Source organism: Cricetulus griseus, chromosome 8 (genome assembly GCF_003668045.3).
Source record: "Cricetulus griseus strain 17A/GY chromosome 8, alternate assembly CriGri-PICRH-1.0, whole genome shotgun sequence".
NCBI classification, from domain to species: Eukaryota; Metazoa; Chordata; class Mammalia; order Rodentia; family Cricetidae; genus Cricetulus; species Cricetulus griseus.
In genome coordinates, this window is record NC_048601.1 from 37,807,101 (window position 1) to 37,830,125 (window position 23,025).

Below are 23,025 nucleotides of genomic sequence, written 5' to 3' on the forward strand. Positions count from 1 at the left end.
AAAGAAAGAAACAATACCCAACCAACCCACCAACCAACCAAACAACGACAAAAATTCCCTCCAACTGCAGACCTGCAAGTACAAGATTATAATGTGGAAAAGTTTTGTAACACAGCAAATAATAAGTAGGACTGAAAACTTACCATAAAATATTAACTGGCCCTTTGCTATGTTTTTGCCTCGAGAGTTTTCAGCCACACATTCATATGAGCCAGCATCTTCCTGCTGAAAGTTGGGAATCTCCAGAATTCCATCTGACTTGTGTCTTCTGGCTTTCCTTGCTATAGGCTTTCCATCAGCTCTCCGCCACAGAATAGTTGGGACTGGGCTGAGAGTGAGAATAAAATTGGATGAACCAATTAAAGAAAGCTCCATCTCTTTTTGAAACCTATGTGGATAACCCCCTCCATTGCTCCCAAAGCCATGAGCATATTATAACATCCCCCAAACTTCATTCCTATAGTACCATTATTTTAGCAGCATCTACATCTCTAGCATTATTCACTTCACTTTTTTCTTAGAATCAACATTCTTGTTTCTGTTTTTGTTGTTGTTTTTTTGACACAGGCTTCTCTGTATTGCTTTGCATGTTGTCCTGAACTGGCTTTGTAGACCAGGCTGGCCTCGAACTCACAGAGATCCTACTGCCTCTGTCTCCCAAGTGCAGGAATTAAAGGTGTGTGCCACCAACACCTGGCTCAACATTCTTAACATTAAACAATGTAATTAAGCTTCTATGCACCATTGTCATTGAAAGAAAAGCATATTTTTTACTAAGTTAATTTTATAATTTTTCTAATATATCTGGGTTTTCTAAATTGTAACTATAAAAATGTTCAGGCACATATATGGTGGAATTCAAATGGAGGCAACATCCCACACAGCCCTCCCACTGAGATGAGTTCCATGTCTACTCCCTTGAACTTGGGCTTATTCACTACCCTGATTAATACACCGACAGGAGTGATAGTGAGTTGATTTCTAGATTCAAACGTTAAGAAACAGACAGCTTTCATGTTCTTTTCCTTGGAACACTCTTTTTGAGGCACCTATGAAAAGTTCAACTACCTTAATACTGCCACAGAGAGGCTGTTTCACAAAGCTTCGCCTAATGACAGATCCAGTTGGCCCCATCATCTAACCTTGCCTCCAAGATGCCAGAAAAGTGAACAACACTTCTTTGGGGTCTCCACACTACTGATGTGCCAGCTTCATACCATGAGAGCCTCAGAAACATCACACAGACCAAAAACATCACCCCGCTAAGCTAAGCCTTGCTTGGATTCCTAACCCATAAATCATGAGATAATAAGATATTAGCAGTTTGTTCCTTCTAAGTTTGTAATGTAGTAGTAGAGAACAGAGACAGTATATTCTTCTAAATGTTATGTCCAGCAATGAAATTACCACACTGTAAGTTACACCCACATATTGAACAAGTAGTAGTAAAAGTAATGAGCTCATAAAATCTGGAAAATACAGCCTAATTGCTGGCATAGAGGAGCAAGTCACTTATGACAACCTGATCTGGGGAACACAGTTGTTGTCCTTATTGTCATTTACATATTGATGACCTCACTGATTTATAGTGGTCCGTTTGGAAGGTGGTTTGTGGAAACAATAATTAAAGTAGCAAGATGAAGAAAAGAGCAGTCTGTGGGGTCTTAATGTACTCTCCGGGCATCTATCATCCTCTTGTCATAACTGTTTGGAACACATCTTAAATTGCCAAGGAGGGCAGCCTGTCTGCAAATGAGTGGTTTTTAAGCTAACTGCAGCTTTTAAGGATTGTGGCTTCCTAGCAGGGGATACAATTATTTACTTATTTATTTTTTCACAAAAACACTCACAGAGAAGTAATTACACTAAAGACTTGCCAATCTTCTCTGGGAAACTTGAGATGGTATTTAAAAAATTAAACCTATCAACTCTACTATATTTGTTTTAAAATAATTTAAGTTTATTAGGCAAACACTGACTGAAAATGCAGGAGGGCTCCATCAGAAGCACATTACGGGTGCCTTTATAGTCAATCATGTATATACTTAATACATGCCTTTAAACACAACTGCACTTAGACTAGTCTTCTCCTCTTAAGTGGGCGATGATAGTGTGTTTCAACAGCTAGACATGCATATCCAAACATTTCTGTGTGGATTTGAGGAACCCAATTTGTGTCTTTTGTTTTTATTTTAGCACCATTCAAGCATTGTGAATAGACTTTAATTCATAGTCCCTTTGGAAGTGTGAGCAATGTGAATTTTGCTTTCTCCAGGGAGAGTTTTGTTAAGTGTCATCTTGCAAAGATTGCCAAATATAGACCCCGACAATCCAGTCACCTGCTCTTGCTGTCTCTCTGGTTGTTTCATAGGTTCACAGAAAGACTTTCAGATTTTAAGATCAGCCACATCACAATGTGTGTAATCTGTTTTTTTTCTCAGCAACAAATCATTGCCATTTTCTGTATCTTACATGTGGCTTTACAGCTTGCTTTTCATGTCTGTGCAGCCGTAAGTCCAGCAGCTGTCATAATTTATACACTATGGTAAGGTCTTAGGAGATACAAAATTACCACTGTGTTAAACCTCATCAAAGTCAAGCTCCTGCTGGGGCTTACATTGCTACAACTTGAAAACAATCATCCCATTAGAATTGAAAATAAAATTGGAAATGCAAAGAATGCCTAAAGTTTCTATGAAACACACGTGACATTTCATTTCAAAATATTACACACAGACAAGGACTGGGCAAGAACTCCTGTTGTGCCTTTTGTCAATACTTAGGCACAGAAAAAAAAAAAAAAAACAGACAGAATCAAGAATGGGTGGCTGGCTAGATGGGGTGGGTGAAAACACTGACACAGACCATTAAAATCCACAGGGGCCTCAGCATTCTCCCTTCTGGTGGTAGTTTACATTGTGGATGCCAAACCATTCCTGTTGGTTACTGGCATATAAAAATCCCAGCTGATCTTTTCCTTTCCGATGCCCTCTGGCGGACCCTCTATGGGAAGGCTAAGTGCTTTCCAAGTAGGTTCTTTTAAGTGCAATCCAGATGGAATAATAAAGTTGTGAATAATTTTCAGACCACTCTAAAATAGACTCTTAGATATCAGCTCTTCTCTATCTCTAGTGAGAGCAGATGGGAATCCAAATGAGCGAGAAGAGTTTGGCAATTTGAAAAGAAATGCAAGAAAAATTTGATGTGTCCTCTGTATACTGGCCCAGAATGAAAGTCCCCATTTTTCCAAATAGGCAGCAGCTTGCCTGTACCTCAAATGAAGGCCATTGTTTTCCTGTCATTCTGGGTTAGACAGCAGGTACATTATAGGTCATAATAATAGAATGGAATACTTTTCAGAATCATCTGTTCTCCTCTCCTTTGTGGCTATGTCAATCGTGGCAGCCCAATCCTTCTAGAGCCATTACCTGTCTTTTTCCATAGGAAGAGGACAGAATCAAAGATGCAAGCACAGAATTACAAAGAGAAAGCCGATTTGATTTCCAGACAGCTCAGAAGCCATCGCTGTGAGGGCTGAACACAATTCTTTACCTGCCAGAGCTGAGGGGAGGAGGGGCAACTAGAACTTACTTTCCTAAGGCAAAGCATTCCAGCTTGACTGTTGTTCCTTTCTCAGCCGGGACTGTTTCTGGAAACTGTACTTCTATTTTGGGCTCATATTCACCCATCACCCCTGTGAACAGAAAAAGACACCAAGTATCAAAGGTTCTGTCAAGATGTACATAAGTGTTTTCTGTCAACATAGAATACTCCTGTACCCTGATAGGGGCACACTTAATTCCTTCATCTGAAATAGACCCTGCTCTAACACCATGCCACCCCAACTCTCCCTCCAGTTTCTGTGAGGGAAAAATTCATATCACAGTGTTTATACCACCTGCAGACTATTGGTGTCTCCATGCTTCTCTGAAGCAATTTGTGAAGGTCACTTGGGGTGGGAAAGGATAAAGAATTGATATATTCCTAGTTGTAGGAATACCACTCCCTTGGAAATACACCAAGTGCACAAAACATTAAACTATTTATAAACACTTTAAAAATACATCCTTTATGGTGTCCACATAGTGATTTCTCAGAGTCATTCTCTGGCCACCGTGTTTATTCACATCTGAGGCCAATCTGAATGGATCTAAATGAGTACACACAGGGCAGCATCCGAAGCCTGTGTTCTATGTTGTCAACCCATAACAAATGGTTAGCATCTACAGCAGGCAAGTTTTGCATATGTTAGTCCTGTCAACGAAGTAGTTCATTGCCTTGGAATCATAATCCCCCATATCTAGAAAGATGACTGTGTGATGGCAGTCACAGTAACAGCCCGGCAGCCTAAATCTATGTTTTATGACTAAAAACATATATCATTTATTTCCTATCAATATTATCTTGACTCATTAGTTAAGGCTGTAACCAGTTTATTTCTATTCCATCTCTGGATATCTCTATGATTATTGGTTCAACAGGACTGATGAAGAGTTTGGGATTATCAGGTTTATTGCAAATCAAATGGTCATTGCACTTCATCTCTCATTTTGCCCCTGCCACCATAGTCAGAGCAAAGAGAAATGAAAGGTTTCAGAAGAAAAGAGGAGCAACAAGGAACGGACCGGGCACAGGTGCAGTAACAAAGACAGCTGATTTCATTCAGCTTTCAAACACTTTTCACGTGCGGGTTCCCAAACTGAGAGGCAACACAAGGATCTAATCAGTCCAGAAAAAAAAAAAAAAGCAAAACAACAACAACAACAAAACCCTCAGCACTATGAGTTAGATATGTACAGTGTTGCTGGGTTTACCATGAGGACTGTTGTGGAAGGGTGAACTTAAATACTATTTTGCTATTGCTATTTGGCTTTATTTTCTTTTCCTAGGCTAACAGAGAAGACTAGCTTTAGAAGGGACTTTGAGATAACTTATCCAGTGTTCTTAAAAATTGTGTGTGTGTGTGTGTGTGTGTGTGTGTGTGTGTGTGTGTGTGTGTGTGTGTGTGTGTGTTTTGCCTGGATTTGAGTAGACAGTGTGAGTGCATGGTGTCTAAGGAGGTGAGCAGAAGCCATTGCATCCCCTAGAACTGGAGTTACAGATGGTGTTGAGCCACTATGTACATGCTGGAAACTGAACCTTGGTGCACTGCAAGAGTAAGTGCTTTTAACTGCTTAGCCATCTCTTCTTCCAGGGTCATTAAGTTTGATGTTCCTGAATATACACTTCTGGGCATCCAGGGAAGATCACAGTTAAGGCCTTTTAGAGCAAGGGATAGAGCCAACTCTTAGTCCTCAAAAGGCTACAATGGCTGTTGATAGCTATCTTTCATTTTACAAGGGAGGCTGTAATCTCAAAGGGGTTAACACTCTGTTTTCAGTCCCCCCTACCCAAGATGCAGTTAATGGCCAAAGTTAAAACTTACTGCTTGCGTCTTCACCTTTTACTATGAACTTTCTCCACTGCAGTATATAAAACTGTGGAAGTAAATTAAAATACACCAAAGGCACGTTTGACTTGTTCACAAACAAAGCTACCCCCCCCTTTTTTTGTCAAGTTGCTGCCATAATTCCTCTTGCGCCTCCATTTGATTGCTTCCCTTTGAGCATTTGCACAAAGCTGACTGGGTAATAGTGTGGTGCACACTAACAGCAGCATTCACACACAGCTGCTGAACTTGCTAACAAACCGTCTGTACGGTTGAATCATCATCCCATAAATATCAGTAGTATGACTCGGAGTGCAGTGAGCAAGTTAACACCTCTTAGTGCTGTGCATGTGGCTGTATTCTCCGAGATTGGTGTTAATTGAAAAAAAAAAAAAAAAGAGTTGCCTTAAGAGGAGGAGGTCTTTGTCTTCCCAGGAAAGCAAGACAGTTTGCATAGCAGTGTATCACATGTTGGATGAAGATGAGACAGTAAGGTTAAAAATACTAGTGGCAAGGATGTCTTAGAAGTGACCGACTTTGTCCCTGTCATCTTTTTATATTGCCATTACATGCCCATCATGTTTCTTTAATGAATCTATGAAGATTATAGTGAGGAGTAAGTGTATCTCAGATAACGCTGTTCTGAGCATCGGTGTGGATGGAGACTCAATGTCCAGATCGTTAAATATCTACTTCCCCAGCCTAAAAACGTTCTCCTTTTAGAGTGTGGATTTGGAGTGTCCTCTGTAGAATTGTTACATAGAACTCTTCCTCATCCCCCTCTGAATGTCCTCCTTTCTAGCCCACGTGGTTTGTGAATGACTGGAAAGAACCAATATTTCTTCTGCTTCACACTGTTTCCATAGTACTTAAAAAATAAACATTTTTAGAAAGAACTTGAATATTAACAATTTACTGATTTTTAAGGGCACAGTTCAATGATTTTTAACACATTTGTTTAGAAATGCCACTCTCGCCACACTCCGGTTTCTGAGCATTTTCAATACCCAAATAATATCTGTGATGCCCATTTATCATTAATTTCCAGCCCCAACATAGCACAACACAGCCTGGAGCATCCTCTCATCTGCTTTTGGCATAGCTACCTGCGCTAGGCATTTCATAGTAATGGAATCATATATCTGCATCCTTTTAAACATTTTTATTTCTTTTTATTTTATGTATATAAGTGTTTGCCTTCATGTATGTATGCGAATCACATGTATGTCTGGTTCCCTTGGAGGTCAGAAGAGGAGACAAGAACCTCTGGAAAGAGAATTCTTGACAGTTGTTAGTGACCATTTAGGTTCTGGGAACTGAATCTTGATCCTCTGCAAGAGCAGACTCTGTTCTTAACTGCCTGCCTTTTTCCAGTCACCTGTTGGCATCATTCCCATCTACCTTCTTTAATAAGGCATGCTTTCCAGGCCTATGCTATAGCACAACCATATTCTGTTTGGCCTGTTGCAAACCAGAATGACACAGTAGGCATATCCCACATTTTTATTTATAAGATGAAAATTTGTGTTAGTTTCATGGTGATTCTATAACAAAGAGCTACAAACCAAGCAGCTGAAAGGAACATAGTTCTAGATGCATGGACAGGTCTGAGCTGCAAGACTCTGGGTATATACCCTTGCTTCTTCTATATTCTGAGGGTAGCTGTTAGTCTGCAGTGTTCCTTGGCTTGCAGTTATGTTATTTAGATCTCTGCCTGTTTTCAAATGACTCTTTCTCTGTATCTTCTTTGTGAATGTGTATCCATTCTATTGCAGGATGACCTCATTTTAATTATCAGTACTTAACAATGGCCCTAGTTCTTAATAAAGCCCCATTTTGAGGGTGGAGGTGGAAAGAGGTAGGATGCCATATACTGCAACACTTACTGATGAACATTTGGGTAGCTGCCACATTCAGCTATTGCCAATGATGCTTCAACGAGCCATGATGGGCTTTGTGTGGGCTTACATTCATTTGCCTATGTCCTCTGTGACAGTCACATGCAGGACTCTTTGCTGATTTATGTCTTACTTCAAATGATGCAGCCTCAGAGTAGTGTTTTCTAGTCACCCTCTCTAAACTCTGTTCCTACTCTTCATTTCTATCAGCATTTCCTTTCCTTCATGTTACTTATCACAGTGTTAAGATTCTCTCACTTGTTTATGTGTTCACCCAGATGAGAAAACACATCACCAAGTGATATGTCTGTGCTTTTCATACTTGTATTCCTATCTTAGATTCCCAAGCTCTTAATAGGTATTCCGTAAATAACTATGGACATAAAACATCGTAAAAACTCCAGGGAACCGCTCAACAGTGTGGCTCTTTCCTATCATCTTTATTGGTAGTTAAAAACAAGGTATTTCCTCCATTGTACATTGTATCTTGAGGAACGAAAATTTACTTTTGTCCTATGTCATTCACAAATCCTATCTCAGCAACAGGATTATGAAAAAAGTGAGATGAACAGGAATGTGTGGCAAGGAGGAAAAGATGGGAGTCATGCAGGCATTTTACTATAGCCCAAAACAGCTAGTGAGAGACACATGCTGTTTTCCAGTCACGAGAGTCATTCACTACATATCCTTGGGGTTTCATTTACTAACACAAACTGTATAGTTTGGTTTTCTGGCCATATGGGCGTAGATTTTTGGTATACAGAGTGATCCATATTTGTAGCTATATAAATATGAACAAAGAGTTATCAGTAAGAACAAATTGATCTGAATACATAGTGGTAGTTATAGTACATAAAGATGATTTTCCCTGTAGCTTATAGGAATGTCAGTGCATATAGGGAGTAACCTTGTCTTATCATACAAATAAGGGAGCATTTTTCTTCAACTATATTGCAAATAATATTTTTGAGAACACCTATGGAAAATGCTCCATCTAATATGGGCTACATCTGGCAAGGCTGTCTTTTATTTGATTACTTCTTTTATTTTAACTATTTTGGCCTTTGCTTTTTACATCAAATTTCATATCTGTTGTCTTTCTGTTTGGGGGAAACAAAAGGCTGTTTAAAAGAGAGACACATATTTTTAGGTCATTTCTCTGACCACCTGGAAACGTTTGAACTTAATTGGTCCACAGATGGTGTGGTGGCTTACAGAGCAAGGCCATTGACAGAATCACTCCTAATCCTTTTTCCATCTTCACAAAGGTCGAAGATACTAAAGTTTAGGTATATCTACTTAACCAAGATAAACTAGAGAGAATGCATGCAATGCACCCTGGTTCAACAGAGAGACATAATCTCTGCCACACTTTTCTTCCATATAGATTAAATGATTTGCTCATTCCATCAGGTTATAAAAATACAGTTTCATCTACATATTTACCCTTGAGGTTGAAAAAAAAGTCTTGGCTTATGAAAATTCAGCTTCAACGTTTTCTGTTCTTTGGAACTAGAGACCCACTAAAACAGTTGTATGAGTTACATAAAACACCTGAAATTCCTAATGTCAATGTTCCCAAAAGGAAAGGTCTTTGCTCTGTTTATGTTACAGTAGGACTTAATAAGTATTAACACCAATCATAAACTATTCAGTATGCCTGGCAAATGGGGCTGGAGCATTGTTTGCACTGGCCTGATTTCTGTTTTTACAACTTTTACAAGGCTACTGGTTTTTGGTGCTTGCCTGGTGATATGGCATACTTAAACAATGATGAATTGCTTACTGTGTAAGTAAAAGCTGATTTCATGAGGAACCTGGCTAGAAGTTTATGGATGTTTATTCAGAAGCAGTTATTTATTCTGTGATTGAAATCACCCAGAGGGCTTGAGTTTCTAATTTACAGAGCAGAACAAAAGTCAAAGGATGAGGAGTGCCATCTCCAAGTAGTTCCCAGGTGATGCTGCTGATGGTTTGACAGCACCTTGAGTGCCACTGTCCCAATTCTGAGCTTGAGCAAGATGTCTGACCTGGCATTAATAAACCTGTCCTCTGAGCAGGCCGTGGTGGGAGATACTAGGAATGGAGTTCTACTGGCGATGAGGCAATGGAAAGCCACAACTTTGTGGACAGGGATTGCCCCACATTCAAAACCTAGATGCTTATTAAGGGTTGGTGTCTCCGTCTGTAAGAACATAGGATTTAAGGAAATAGATGGCAATTTACAGAATATGAGAGTGAAATCAGCCACACACTGCTCTTGTTTAAGTACAATTTGCAGAGCACTGTGTTAGCAGAAGGAAGACAGTTTGCAAAACTGTGCACTGAAAGATTTTTGCCAACGCCTGCCTTAGCTGGAATCTGTGCTTGCTAAATTAAACCACAGATGGAACGAACATTCACTAACTTCCACCGAGTGGGATTTTCTACTGAAAAAAAAGTAATTGCCAAAATTGTTTTGGAAAAAAGTTTCCACATTGACTTTCTTGAAAAAACAAGTCACATAGTGTGCATTCCATTAACCTCAAAATATTTGGAAATATCTGATTAGTTATACAAGTTCTCTTGGCTGAGTTTGCCATTGTGGCCTTAAAAAAAAGCATGGCTTTTCTTGAGTACGAAGGAAAAGCTGATGAAATTCTTTTTCATGGTTTATTTCTGTTACTGAGATAAAGCCTGTGACCAAAAGTGACTTCGAGAGGAAATGGTTTATTTTGCTTATACATTACAGCCCATCATTGAGATAAGTAAGGGCAGTAAGTTAAGCAGAAACAGAGGCTGGAACCATGAAGAAAACTTTTTTTACTGGTTTGCTTTACATAGTATGCTCAGCCTGCTTTCTTATGTGGATGGTGCCCAGGGCTGGGCCCACCCCCCATCAATCATTAATCCAGAAATGCACCACACACATACCCATAGGCCAATCTGATGGACTCAACTCTTCAGCTGAGGTGACTTCTTCCAATTTAACTCCAGTTTGTGTGAAGGTGACAAAAAATAGCCACCAGAGGGTCTCATGTATCACTACCCAAAGTCCTCTAATTGAGTGTCTAAACAAGAATCCCCTCAATGCTAGAGAAAGGTCAAGAAGTATATAGTGTGTGTTTTAATATCAGGATCTTGGAATGGTCTCAAAACCTACAAAAAATGAAAATTAATGCCTTATTTGCCTTAAATAATACCTGTACCTCCTTCCTTTCTTTTCAATAATTAAAGTGCAGAGAGAATTTTTTTGTAGAAGGCTGTCTCAATACAAAGACAGCGTGATCATATATCTCTGCTTGACCATCAGAGCATCCGCTTACCTGAATGCCTGAGGTAACTTGCTGTATCCAGTATGTCCAATTGATTATAGGATATCGAGCTATTTATCTCCTTTGAGGATATTCATACATACTAAAATTCTTTGTGTTGTGTTTAATTAATTAAGTTCTTTGTGTTGTGTTTAATTAATTATCTCTCTGTATGCACTGCCATTAATTGAAGTCAGTAGAGGCACTATTGATAGGTGGTCTTTTGATAGTTAATGACAGCATTGTAGTCTTAGAAATCAATAAAACTTTTTATGAAAGGTCAGAGAGCACAGGATTCATTTGGACCTTGTGGGTATAAGGTCTAAACTCTCTCATTGTACTTTGCAAACAGCCATGGACAAATATCTGCTAATAGGCCTGTAAGGGTGTGCGAATAAAACTTTATTAACTAAAACAGGTGGTAGACTCAGGAGCCATAATGGGCTGGCCCTGAGCATTGAGAATATGGAGAAGATGGTGACATTTGAAAGAACAATGTAATCAATAAACTGTTAGAACTGTTATGTATTGAAACAGGCCATGGGCATGCCTTGCTTGCAAGGAGTTTGTTAGCACTAAGTATCTTCCGTTGCGAACTCTTTCCTCAGTTCTATTGCCCAACATTTCCTGGAATGGATTTCAAGACCATGCAAGTATCCCTCACACCCAGTCTGTCAATCTATGCACAATTCCACCATCTCCATTCACAATTCGGTGGCTTTGACATATCACTGAAAGTGAATCTGTTTTAACTATGAGCTTCTCATGCAATATAGCCTCATTCTTGATTCCTACTCCCACTAGACATCTTAACTATGTCATTTCTGAGAACAGAAGAACTACCATATACTTACTGGAAAGCTTACAAAGTGTTTCCTCAACATTTGTTGGTTAAATATATGACCAAGACTTTGGAGCCAGCAAAATGGCACAGTTGATAAAAACAGTTGCTGCCAAACCTGACTAACTGAAGTTGATCATTGGGCCTACATGATGGAGTGAAAGAACTGACTCCTGAAAGTTGTCTTCTAATCTCTACACCCCAAGTTCAAAAAATAAATAAGTAAATAAAATCATTTTCCCATTTCAACTCAATTCTGGGCAGCACATACACATCAAGTACTTTATTTTATCCCTGGTTTCTTCGTTATTCTATTGTTGAGAATCCAATTTTATAATCCCAATAAACAATAAAACTAGACCCTTTGCTAGTTTGGAGTTCTCTAAGGTTATGTTACCATGAGCTGAAAGCTGGTTCTTTTGACTTCATAGTATACTGCACAGCAGGAACACTGAACAGTTTCTTCCTAACTGACTAGCCAAATGACGATCTAAGACCTTTGGCCCCCATGGACCTGAAATGGAATTGGCTGAAATAGAGGTCTAAAGATGACTGCCAAGTTCCTAAGCTTGTCAAACCTTCAGAATATCCACATCCATTAAGACTCTATTAAATCAGATTAGCTATGGCAGCTTAGAGAAACATCTCATATCCTTTAGTCATTTAGATGTTCTCATCAAACATGTTTTACGCCCACAGATCCTTAACTGTGATGTTGTTAGAAAATTAAAAACAAGACATGATTGCTGTGACAAAGCTGCACGAAAGTTGCAATTAAAAGTGAGACTTAAATAAAGCAGAGAATTTTGGGGGAGAAATACTTAAATAATACAAAAATCACATTTGAATGGAAGGTACATAACTTTGCCTGTTGTCTAAATGCTGGGATATCAATAAAAGACTCTAAGTAGGTCAAGTACACACTGAAAGAAATACTCTAATGTCTTTTTTTTTTTAAAAAAAACCAACTCCTAGGTTAATTAAGTGTCTCATAAATAAAGCTAATTTATTCATAAAGACAAATAGTGTTTGTTAGGGTCCCCGTGAGACTCTACTGCAAGTTGAAGAAATATTAGGAACACTTACTGTGAGCAGTTAGCAAGATCATAATGGAGGAAACATGATATAGTGGTAATAAATTTCCAAAGACCCTTCCCTTTTGCATTACTTATTTATTATTTTCATATTTGCTTCAGCATAAATTTGGAACTATGGAATGGGCTGAGTTCTTTTGTGGCATACATTTTAATGTTGATAGATATGGGGATTCATTCCATGGTCTCTGTGTAGTGAAGATGAATGTTCTTGCTGCCTTTGTGTTTCTATTTGGAATAAATCTGACCCATCAAGGAACATTTGTCTTATCTGTAGAGGAGTATATTATGTGACCTGATCTTTGCACTTTGAGATTGAGGTACACTGAAAAGCTTTACCTAGAATCCCCAAAATGACAAGAAAGACTCTTAGAGATAATTTAACATATATTGCTCATTAATATAGCAAAGGAAACGAAGGACCAGAGAAATGAGAATGCAATTTTATATTAATTGGAAGTTGATCTGTTGCCGTATTGCATAATCCCATCGCCTTTTCCTTCCTCCATATGTTCAGAACCTTTATTTTTGTCCACTTTGGGTGTTCTCTGAATCTAGGAGATGCTGAGATCATCATCTGGCCTTTTTTCCCATTAGCTTAAAGGGTGATTTAAGGTAAGAACATTAAATGCTTCAACACTGAGCCTGATCAATGTTTGCACAGCTGAATACTCTTAAGTTCGGGGAAGAGAGGAGGACTTGGGGAAACATGGTTAGGAATTTCACTTATACTTTGAGAATATAAATGTACACTTTTAGTATTTGTAAAATTTAAATTGGTTTTTGAAGAATTTCTTATGTGAGTATTATATGTCCACTGTTTCCACCCCCTTTTTCTCCCCTCCAAGTCCTCCTGTTCCACCCATTCCCTCTCAAATTCATCATTTCTTCTTTTTCAATTATTAATGGGTTTTGGATTGACACTTTGGGATTCAATAACCTACACAGAAAAATCTAGAGGCAATGTCTTTTAATATTTTAAGTTTATGCTAAAGTATAAGCATTCAAAAAGCAAATTTCACATAAAGACACACACACATTATGTCTGTATATTCCTAAGATGTAAATAAACACAAGGAGTAAAGAGAGAAAAAGAATTTGAAAAATCTCTAAAGGTAAATTTGTTGTTCCCTATTTCTTGGTATTTCTTCTACATCAACTTAGCTCTAACTAGGGAAAATAGTTTAAAATATTTAACAACCGGTGTGTAAAACAAGGGTTCATTAGTCAGGACCAGACTGAAGTCATCTTGCTAATCAGTTATCTTGATTCTAGTGAGCAAAAGAAAACTTGGAAGCCAATCTCTAGCCAGTCTCGAGGAACATAGATAAAGGGACAAGTCTAGACAAGCACTGTTGATCAGTTGAATGATATACTCTGGCAGCCTTACAAGCTTCCTCATTTCCCAATTGCTCATTTCTTTGTTAATTCTTTTGTCCTGAGAGAGTTCAGGGGGGAGTAGAGAGTAATGGCTGAGAATAAAGGAAGTAGCCATTCAGGTTATCATTGAATTCTATTATTTCTCTAATGTATGTTTTACATTAATCTGTTACTTTTTATGAAAAATTTGGACAAACTTGAGGCCTGTGCAGAAAGTATATAATACTCCAAGCTCACTGTTATTAAAGACTAGCATCGGGGCTAGTATTCATCAGCAGACTACTGTTCTGCCTGTAGTAATAGCTCAGATGCACTTTACCTACTTAAAATCTTTTCCCTTCAGGATACCTAGGTGACAGACACATGTTGCCAAATAACAAGTTACCTTATTTTTCATAGCACATTAAAATATGTAGAAAAGTAATTACAAACTCTGAAACAAAATTCTACCATATATGTCTAACAATTTTCAATTATACACATATTTTTAGAAGGGAATACTGTAGAACAGGCTTTGGTTGCTTGGAGGAATGCAAAAAAAATTAAAAAGAAAGCAAGCATGAGACTCCAGAGCCCAGACAGTTTTTCCTGAAGGTCAGTTAATCAGAGACGTATATGGGGCCAGGAATCTGTCTGATACTGCCCCGACTCACTTATCAGCTCCTCACCAACCCCTTCTCCCCAAATCAAAGATGTCAAATTTGGTTATCTTTAAATGCTGTCTAGGCTCATCTGTAAACAGTTGTGCATTCATGGTGCACATGTGTGTAAGTACACAGGGAGGCCAGTAGAGGGAGGCCCGTCCTCAGGATCAACGTTGGAGATGGATGGGAGATGCTCAGCGTAGGTGCAGGGATCCAAATATTGGTCCTCTAAAGGAACAATATACACTCTTTACTGCCCAAATTTCAAAATTTTATACTAAGAATAAATGTTGGAAGTTTAACCTTGTTAATTAGCACTTTGAAAACACGATTCCACCTATATTCTATAAACAAAAGTCCTTTCTGGATATTACTATAATTTTATTAAAATAAAGTTTTATGAGCATATTTTAGGTTAGTTAGTGATGCATACTCTTATTTCAGCATATTAAACCACTTAAAATGCATTTCAGTACATATAGCAGCTCTCTGGGGGCGGGGTAAAACATGAATTGTTAATTTTATTGACGAGTAAACAAAGCGAATGAAGTTTAAACTGAAATTTCCCTCTGAAATGGCCAGTAACTGGTGGATCTTGATTCTAGCCAGAGAGCCTCTCCTCCATCTCTCTGGCTTATTTCCTGATCAAAAACAGAATAAGGATGAAGGAAGCAGGAGGAATGTACTTTGTGAAGTACTGGATTAAAGGAAGGAAGAGGCAGTGCAAAAGGCCTGTGGGATAATGAGCTAGGGGCACGTGGAAAATGCAATGAGGTGGATGCAAGAGACCACACCTGATTCCTGTCAACACCTGAGCCAAGATTCACAGTTCACTTTTTATAATGCTCTGGTGACCTTTTGGACAGGAAACAGTGAGTCTAAAATTGCCTTCCTGGAACTCAAAAGATATGACTTGAATAGTAGGGAAATCTCATCCTTTAAGCTGTATCTGTTCACAGCCATGCAAAGCACCAGTTGTGGTAATTAGTTTAGCTGAGGCTTGAACTTCCTCTGCCTTACTTGTTATATTTCTGAGTCAGAAAGAGGGTGTGAAATTTTGAGTGTGCTTCGGTGATCAAAACGACTGTACCAATTCCACACTCCTTGCATATATCAGCCCAACATAGCAACTAAATACCAGCTCCTGTAGAGTGATAATTCCACTGACTTTTTTTTTTTACTCTCACATAATAGACTTAATAAGGATGTCATCTTAATTTTGCAATCTCCTTTTGATTTATATCTCCCCTCTTCTCTTACCTTCAGACAGGAGCTAATTAAATAACCTGTTTTGTGCTTAGTAATTGAACTTCATATCCATTTTATGTACTCCAGTCTAAATGAGAAAGATATTATACATTTTACCATGCAGCTCTCATGCAAATTAAAAATGAATGGGCATTAATTGCTGAGAATGAGGTGTTTAGCCTGTTAATTCTGTGATAAAATATTCTAATACAAAGCATTGGCCATTTTTATGAAGATGGAGTAGATAACAGATTTAGAAATAAATCTAAACCAAGCAAAGGGCAAAGTTGCTGCCAGCTTGTGGTATGCATGATGATCCTGGACTTTCTGTGTTCCTCATTTTGGTTCCCACTTTCAAAGGCAGCAGTTTCTGTGATGTTTGTCTTTTGCTGTATCTTGCTGCATCCCAGTCAATATTGCATTATATCCATGACTTGACACACCAAAGCAAGTAATTCCTTTGTTTAGATATTTTGGCACATATACATTTTTTTTTAAGGAATCCCTCAAAGGGGCTCTGTTTTAAAAGTATCTTGTGCAAAATGCCACTGAAATAAACCTTTTTTTTAAAAAAAAAATTTTTGTTTCTGGCCGGGAGTTGGTGACGCATGCCTTTAATCCCAGCACTCGGGAGGCAGAGGCAGGTGGATCTCTGTGAGTTCGAGGCCAGCCTGGTCTACAGAGCAAGTGCCAGGATAGGCTCCAAAGCTACACAGAGAAACCCTGTCTCAAAAAACCAAAACCAAAACCAAACCAAAACAAAAAACCCCAAAATTTTTGTTTCTGGGAAGGTGGTATTTGTGCTTTTCCAGAGCACGTACTTTGTTGGACATTATTTTTTAAACTGGGTCTCATGTAGCTCAGACTGTCTTTATACTCACAAAATAACTGAGGATGACCTTGTACACCTGGTCCCCTTGCCTCCACTTTCCAAGTATAAGGATTTTATCATACACTCCCAAACCCAGGTGCATGTAGTACTAGGGATTGGACCTGGAGTTTGTGCTAGGCTGGAACTGTATCAGCTGGGCCTGAGTGACATCTTTGGTCCATCTTGCCTACTTTTTAAATTGATGACTGTTTGTTTTAATGCACCATAATAATTTAACGATAATCCACCACAGTAACTTGATTTTTGTTGTGCTGCAGTTAGGATGCTCTGTTCAGTATAGAGTCTGGGGAAGGTTGTAGAGTATTTTCTTGAGTAGGGTGAAGATGGAAAAGTTAGTAACAAACAGATTATCAAAAAAATATTTTGACACCGAAATCAACCAAAACACTAGACAATTTTTTGTTCCTGAGGCAGGGTTTCTCTGCTTGACAGCCCTACCTGTCCTGGAACTAGCTCTGTAGACTAGGCTAGCCTTGAACACATAGAGGCCTGCCTGCCTCTCCCTCCTGAGTGCTGGGATTATAGGCGTGCAACACCACCACCTAGTCTGGCAATTCTTTCTGTTGCCAACAAAAAATCATGTGTCTGCTTTTGTAAATAATATCTAAAATAGGAGCATCAACTTTTTCTTTGCAAACCTGCTTGCTAAACCATTTCAATTATTTCAACAAAGAGTTTTCTTATTTAGTCTTAGTTGCTAAGCCAGAAAGTTACTCATTATTCTTGGTTTTCTCAAGTGTACTCTCTTATATCCAGTGTATTATTAATTTCTGACATTTTTCCTGCAAACTATACCTCAGATCCATTTCTCTTCTTCTCAGCTAATGTCCTTACCCAGTGTCTAGTTTAAATGTAACTGGCCTCCACAAGATCATAGGGAGTGGCACTATTTTGAAACGTGGCTTTGTTGGAGTAGGCATGACCTCATTGGAGGAAGCATGTCACTGTGGGGGTCAGCTTTGATGCTTTCTATGCTCAAGCTACCACCCAGTGTCATAGTCCTTTCTATTGCTTTCTGACCAAGATGTAGCCAGAAATATGCCTGCCTGCATGCCACCATGCTCCTCATCATGATAATAATGGACTGAACCTCTGAAACTGTAAGTGAGCCTCCCCATTTAAATGTTTCCCCTTATAAAAGTTGACATGGCCAGGACAACTTCTTTTCCATTTACAGCAATAGAAGCCCTAACTAAGACACCCAGGTTACCCACACTCCTTAGGTGAATGTTGCAACAATTTCTGACAAGATATGCAGTTTCTACTCCCATTTTCTGTAAGTGTGTTTTTTTTTTCCTCCTGGAAAGCAATCAACCAGTCTTTCTAAAATCACCAGTCACTTCCAAGTATACACACCCCTAAGGGCTTGTCTCTCTCTGGTCTCCACACTGGCACCTGATCTCTAAACTCCAAATGCCTCTCTGATTCGTAAGTGCAAACCATGTTTACTTTCTCCTTATTTCCAGGAAAGGTAAAAGTTTTTCTTGGCTTTCTCTCTCTACCTCAGGCCCTTCGAATGTGGTGACAGCTCAGCCTGGACTATTCCTCTTTCTTATCCTTTCAGGGTTGACTTCTTAGCATTCCTACTACAGCCCCATGTCCATCGTCAGAGAGGATTTCCATGGCAACACTTTCTACAGAAGACAACCACCCCATAGAGTTTCCATTTTTCATACTGTTTTATGTTTACTCTAAAAAACAAACTAAAATTTGCCCTTTACCCTGCTTGCCTCTTGTTGTCATACTGTCCAGGAGAATATTAGAAGCATTAAATAGGGGCCTGTTGTTCTGCTTACTGGAATATAGAAACAAGACTGCCACACAGCAAGTGCTAAATAAATGCAAGTTAAATGTGCCATTAGACAAAATGTCTGAAAACTAAACTATTCATTAAAAATTTCCAGTGTGCCCTCTATTGTAAGGATGTCCATACCATCTCTGAACAGCTTATTTTCAACTGTTAATACCCTGATCTGAAAACCTCAAGTTCAAACCCACTTGGGAAGGAGTTCACTAGTAACATAGGGAGACAGAAAACAATGGGTGTATAGCTCAGTGACAGAGCACTTGCCTAGCATATGCCAGGACCTGAGTTCAATCCCTGCCATTGCAAGAAAATAGATGGATAGAGCAATACCTTTGGGAAATAAAAGACTTTTTTTCTTATATGACTGAATGTAAACACTTGTGTAGGACAGTATGAAACAGGGTGAAGGTTTAAAATAAAATGTTCTAGAATCAGAAGACTAAGTGCTATGTTGGAATCCCATTCATGTAGCTTCTGCATTCATTATTTAACACTGAGCCCCAGTTTCCACAACTGTGAAAGAGGATACTCCTTATGTGCCATCTAGCATATAGCAAGGGACCAACAAATGTTTGTTGTTAGTATCTTGACTGATAATTTCTTCATCTATGTGATATATTCTTGTCCTTCCTTTTCAAAAGTATGTAAGAAGTGGAAGGGGTTTTTGTTTGTTTGTTTTGTTTAAAGAATAGAGACCTAAATGTGTCAACTATGAATCTTCAAATCATCCCATTAGTCCTTCCAAAAGTGTTTAATTATTACTTTGTTTTCATTCTTTCAATGAATATTTAATGAGACATTTTAATTTGCTACATTCTATATTAGACAGCAATAAGAAAGAGAGGACAGGTGGTTTACATGACACACCCTGGCAAGTGTAGCAGTATAAGGAGTTTGTGTGTGTGTGTGTGTGTGTGTGTGTGTGTGTGTGTGTGTGATAGTAATAGATTTCATTGGAGTTTACTGAGAAGTTGCCTGATGCAGCAAGGGTAGAGACACCCAGACTTGTAGACATGACTTCCTAGAAAAAATGTGGTATTTCTAAAAAAACAGAAAGACACAGTACACATCAACAACGAAGTCATTATTTTGGACTAAGAGGATTTTAGAAAAAGGAAAAAATGTAATATAATATTATATTTGCCCATGGTAGAAAGAGTCACAATACCTATATACCTTGGTTAACAAAAATGTCTTTTAAAGTTACATGGTGTCCTGTCTCAGGCCTGACTTCCACTTTCCCTCTTTGGGATCTCCTGGCCTGGGGACTGTGGGCAGGTCATCTCACCCAAGGTGGATCAAGCCATCCAGAGTCTGCTATCATCGAAGTGCTAGTCCCTCCTCCACCCACCAGGAGAGGGAGTGTTTGTCAGACCCACCTGCACCCAACGAGAGACCCATTAAAGTACTGGACCTGGTTGCGCCAATTGGTCTGGTAGCCACCAGGAGAGGAAGAGACCCCACTTGCAAGCCCAGGAAGAAGGGATGGGAAGATGACAATATAAGAACACATTCAACAACAGAAAAGCAAATAGGATGCCTCCAGAATCTAGGGACTTTACACTGGCAACACCTGAACATCCCAACACAGATGAAGCAGGAGAGAACTACATTAAAAACAACTTCAAGAAGATGGTAGAGACCTTAAAAGAGGAAATGATAAAATACTTTAAAGAAATGGAAGAAAAAACAAACAAAAATTCAAGAAATGGAGGAAAAGATGAACCAAGAGTTGCAAGAAACAATTCAAACAGTGCAAGGATTGAAAGCTGGAATAGAGACAATAAAAAAACACAGTCTGAGGGGATTCTGGAACTAGAAAAAGCTGGGTAAATAATCAGGAAATAGACATGCAAGCATAACCAACAGGATACAAAAGATGGAAGAGAGAATCTCAGGCATTGAAGATACACTAGGAGAAATAGATGCATCGACCAAAGAAAATTAAAGTTCAACAAATGCCTAACACAAAATATCCAGGAAATATGGGACACTGTGAAAAGGCCAAACCTAATAATAATAAGTATAGAAGAAGGCCAAGAAACCCAACTCAAAGGTGCAGAAAACATTTTCAACAAATCATAGAAGAAAACTTTCCAAACCTAAAGAAAGACATGCCAATGAAAGTACAAGAAGCTTGCAGAACACCAAATAGAGTGGACCACAAAAAGTCCTCTTATCACATAATAATCAAAACACCAAACACACAGAATAAAGAAAGAACATTAAGAGCAGCAAAGGAAAAAGGCCAAGTAACATTTAAAGGCAAACCTATCAGAATTACACCTGACTGTGGAAACTCTGAAAGCCAGAAGCACCTGGACAGATATTCTACAAACACTAAGAAACCATAGATGCCAGCCCAGACTACTATACCCAGCAAAGCTTTCAATCACTATAGATGGAGAAAACATGATATTCCATGACAAAAATCAGATTTAAACAATACATATCCACTAATCTAGCCCTACAGAAAGTACTGGAAGGAAAACTCCAACCCGAGGAAGTTAACTACAACCCAAAAAACATAGGCAACATATAATCCCACATTAACAAAAGCCAAAGAAAAAAGTGTGGTAAATCCACATACAATACCACCACCACCACCAAAATTCAAAATAAACAAGAATTAACACTCAATGGTCCTTAATTTCCCTCAATATTAATGGTCTTAACTCATCTATAAAATCACACCGGCTAAGAGAATGGATACGAAGACAGAATCCACTCTCCTCAGAGTGAAGGGTTGGGATAAGATTTTCCAATCAAATGGACCCAAGAAACAAGCTGGTGTAGCTATCCAGTTTTTAACAAATTAGACTTCAGACTAAAATCAATCAAAAGAGATGAAGAAGGTCATTTCAAATTCATCACAGGAAAAAATCCATCAAGATAAAGTCTTGTTTCTGAACATCTATGCTCCAAATACAAAGGCACCAACATTCGTAAAAGAAGCATTGCTAAAACTCAAATCACACAGAAAACCTCACACACTAATAGTGGAAGATTTCAACACCCCACTATCACCACTAGACAGAACAAACGGACAACAACTTAAAGAAACAAAGGAACTAACATAAGTTGTTAACCAATTGGGTTTAAGAGACATCTATAGAACATCCAATCCAAACACAAAAGAATATATCTTCTTCTTAGCTTCACATGGAACCTTCTCTAAAATCTACCACATACTAGACAACATAGAAAACCTCAACAGGAACAAAAATTGTAATAACCCCCTGTATCTTATCAGACCATCATGTTTTAAAATTAGAATTCAAAAACAACACAAATTGCAGAAACCCTACAAACTCATGGAAATTGAACAATGCACAATTGCAAAATCCTTGGGTCAAGGAAGAAATAAAGAAAGAAATTAAAGGTATCCTAGAATTCAACAAGAATGAAGATACAACACAACCAAACTTATGGGACACTTTGAAAGCAGTGCTAAGAGGAAAGTTCATAGCACTAAGTGCCCACATGAAGAAGCTGGAGAATAGTCACACTAGAGAATTAACAGCACAACTGAAAGCTCCAGAACACAAAGAAGCAAACTCACCCCTGAGGAGTACACCCCAGGGTAGAAATCAATAAAGTCAAAAAGAAAAAGAAAACAATTCAAAGAATCAATGCAACAAAGAGTTGGTTCTTTGAGAAAATCAACAAGATAGACAAACCTTTATCCAAAGTTACCAAAAGGCAGAGAGTTAACATGCAAATTAACAAAATCAGAAATGAAATAGGGAACATTTTCAAGAAATACTGAGGAAATCCAGAGAATCATCAGGTCATACATTGAAAACCTGTACTCCTCAAAATTCTAAAATCTAAAGGAAACTGACAATTTTCTGGATAGACAACATTTACCAAAATTCAATCAAGAACAGATAAGCATCTAAACAGACCTATAACCCCTAATGAAACAGAAGACGTCATCAAAAGTCTCCCAACCAAAAAGCCCAGGACCAGATGGTTTCAGGGCAGAATTCTACCAAAAATTCAAAGAAGAGTACTCCTCAAACTGTTCCACATAATAGAAGCAGAAGGGTCATTGCCAAACTCTTTTTATGAGGCTGCAAGTACCTTGGTACCAAAGCCATACAAAGACACAACTAAAAAGAGAACTATAGACCAATATCCCTCACAAATATTGATGCAAAAACATTCAATAAAATACTGGTAAATCGAGTCCAAGAACACATCAGAGAAATTATCCACCATGACCACATAGGCTTCATCCCAGGGATGCAGGGATGGTGTGACATAAGAAAATCTATCAAAGTAATTCACCATATAAAAAACTGCAAAAGAAAAACCACATGATCATCTCACTAGATGCTGAAAAAGCCTTTGAAAAAATCAAAACCCCTTCATGATAAAGGTATTGGAGTGACCAGGTATAACAGGAACATACTTAAACATAATAAAAGCAATATACATTAAACCCACAACCAACATTAAACTAAACAGAGAGAAACTCAATGCTATTTCTCTAAA

At 38.4% G+C, this 23,025-nt stretch overlaps 1 protein-coding gene across 1 annotated transcript in view; it reads right to left on the reverse strand.

Annotated features, from left to right (window-relative positions):
- Nucleotides 1–23,025, reverse strand: part of Cntn4 (contactin 4) — a 341,374-nt gene that overhangs the window by 191,183 nt on the left and 127,166 nt on the right. The window contains exons 5-6 of the mRNA XM_035449031.1: nt 3,592–3,694; nt 144–328 (exon numbers count right to left, since the gene is read on the reverse strand). Coding sequence (XP_035304922.1) covers nt 144–328; nt 3,592–3,694 — 288 coding nt within the window. The remainder of the gene's footprint in view (nt 1–143; nt 329–3,591; nt 3,695–23,025) is intronic.